Below are 1,113 nucleotides of genomic sequence, written 5' to 3'. Positions count from 1 at the left end.
TATAAAAGAAAAAATCATGATAAAGGTTTTCATACCTAAAGAAACAGACTTTGATGGTTAACAGAGGTGGACAGGAAAGGAGGGGAGAGTAAGTAATAGGCTAGAGGGACTTGGGGGAAGGGAGGTGGGGAAGGGTGTGGGGGCACAGGCAAGCCATTGGGAGGTTTGATAAGGTGTTTAAGTTGTTGAATGCAAAAATGATGATCTAATATATAAACCTCCATTTTACCCACAATAAAATTCAAACAAACAGAAGTAAAATTTGGACAGATTCCCAGCTTTCTGAAATCTCTTTATAGATCCCATTACTTCCACCAAGCTGCATCCAAAATGTATACTTGCCTATTGAAAACTAAAGCCTCCGGAAACACTGTCACTCAGCACTTGTTCAAAAGATGACATTTTAGAACCAACAGAAATGTGGATGCAGGGAGACATAATTTATAAGTTATCAATGGGTCACGAGAGTGGGAGGGGGTAAGAGAGGGAAAAAAGAAGAACTGATGCCAAGGGCTCAAATAGAAAGTAAATGTTTAGAAAATGATGATGGAAACATATGTACAAATATGCTGGAAATAATTGATGTATGGAATATTGTAAGATCTGTAAGAACCCCCAATAAAATGATTTAAAAAAAGTTTTGACCCATTTTTGTCTAATTTTTATTATGCTCTACTTTCTTTTGGAATAAGGTTTTTCTGTTTTATTGTTTGCTGTTTCCTTTTTTCCTTATAGTATGATTTTTCCTTATATGAAATCCAGGATAGATAAGCCTATATAGTCAGTAACTAGATCAATGGTTCCTTGAGGTTATGACAAGGAGGTGGGGGGACAGGAGCTGCCAATAACAATGGATAGAAAGAAGAATGAAGAAAATGCCCCCAAATTGACTGTGGCAATGATTGCACAATTTTTTGGGTTGTATTTGAACCATTGATTTATATATGCATTATATATCAATAAACTCATATCTATATGTTAAGAAGTAAGGTTGCAGATGGACATTGAGCCTCGACTCAAGTACTCCCTCAGTGCAAGAACACTTTCTTCTAACAACCTGGCATTCTGTGATGCTCACCTACCTGACAGGATTGCTGCAGACAAAATGGGTGC

At 37.0% G+C, this 1,113-nt stretch overlaps 1 protein-coding gene across 1 annotated transcript in view; it reads right to left on the bottom strand.

Moving 5' to 3' along the window:
- The window catches only part of LOC101661389 (aldehyde oxidase 2-like), a 105,266-nt gene that overhangs the window by 86,637 nt on the left and 17,516 nt on the right, over positions 1-1,113 (bottom strand). The window contains 1 exon segment of the mRNA XM_045296335.1: positions 1,055-1,082. Within this exon segment, the coding sequence (XP_045152270.1) occupies positions 1,055-1,082 (28 nt within the window).

This window comes from Echinops telfairi, unplaced genomic scaffold, assembly GCF_000313985.2.
Source record: "Echinops telfairi isolate 266 unplaced genomic scaffold, ASM31398v2 ScPeMD7_3;HRSCAF=10, whole genome shotgun sequence".
NCBI lineage: Eukaryota > Metazoa > Chordata > Mammalia > Afrosoricida > Tenrecidae > Echinops > Echinops telfairi.
This window is presented reverse-complemented; position numbering and strand designations above follow the sequence as displayed.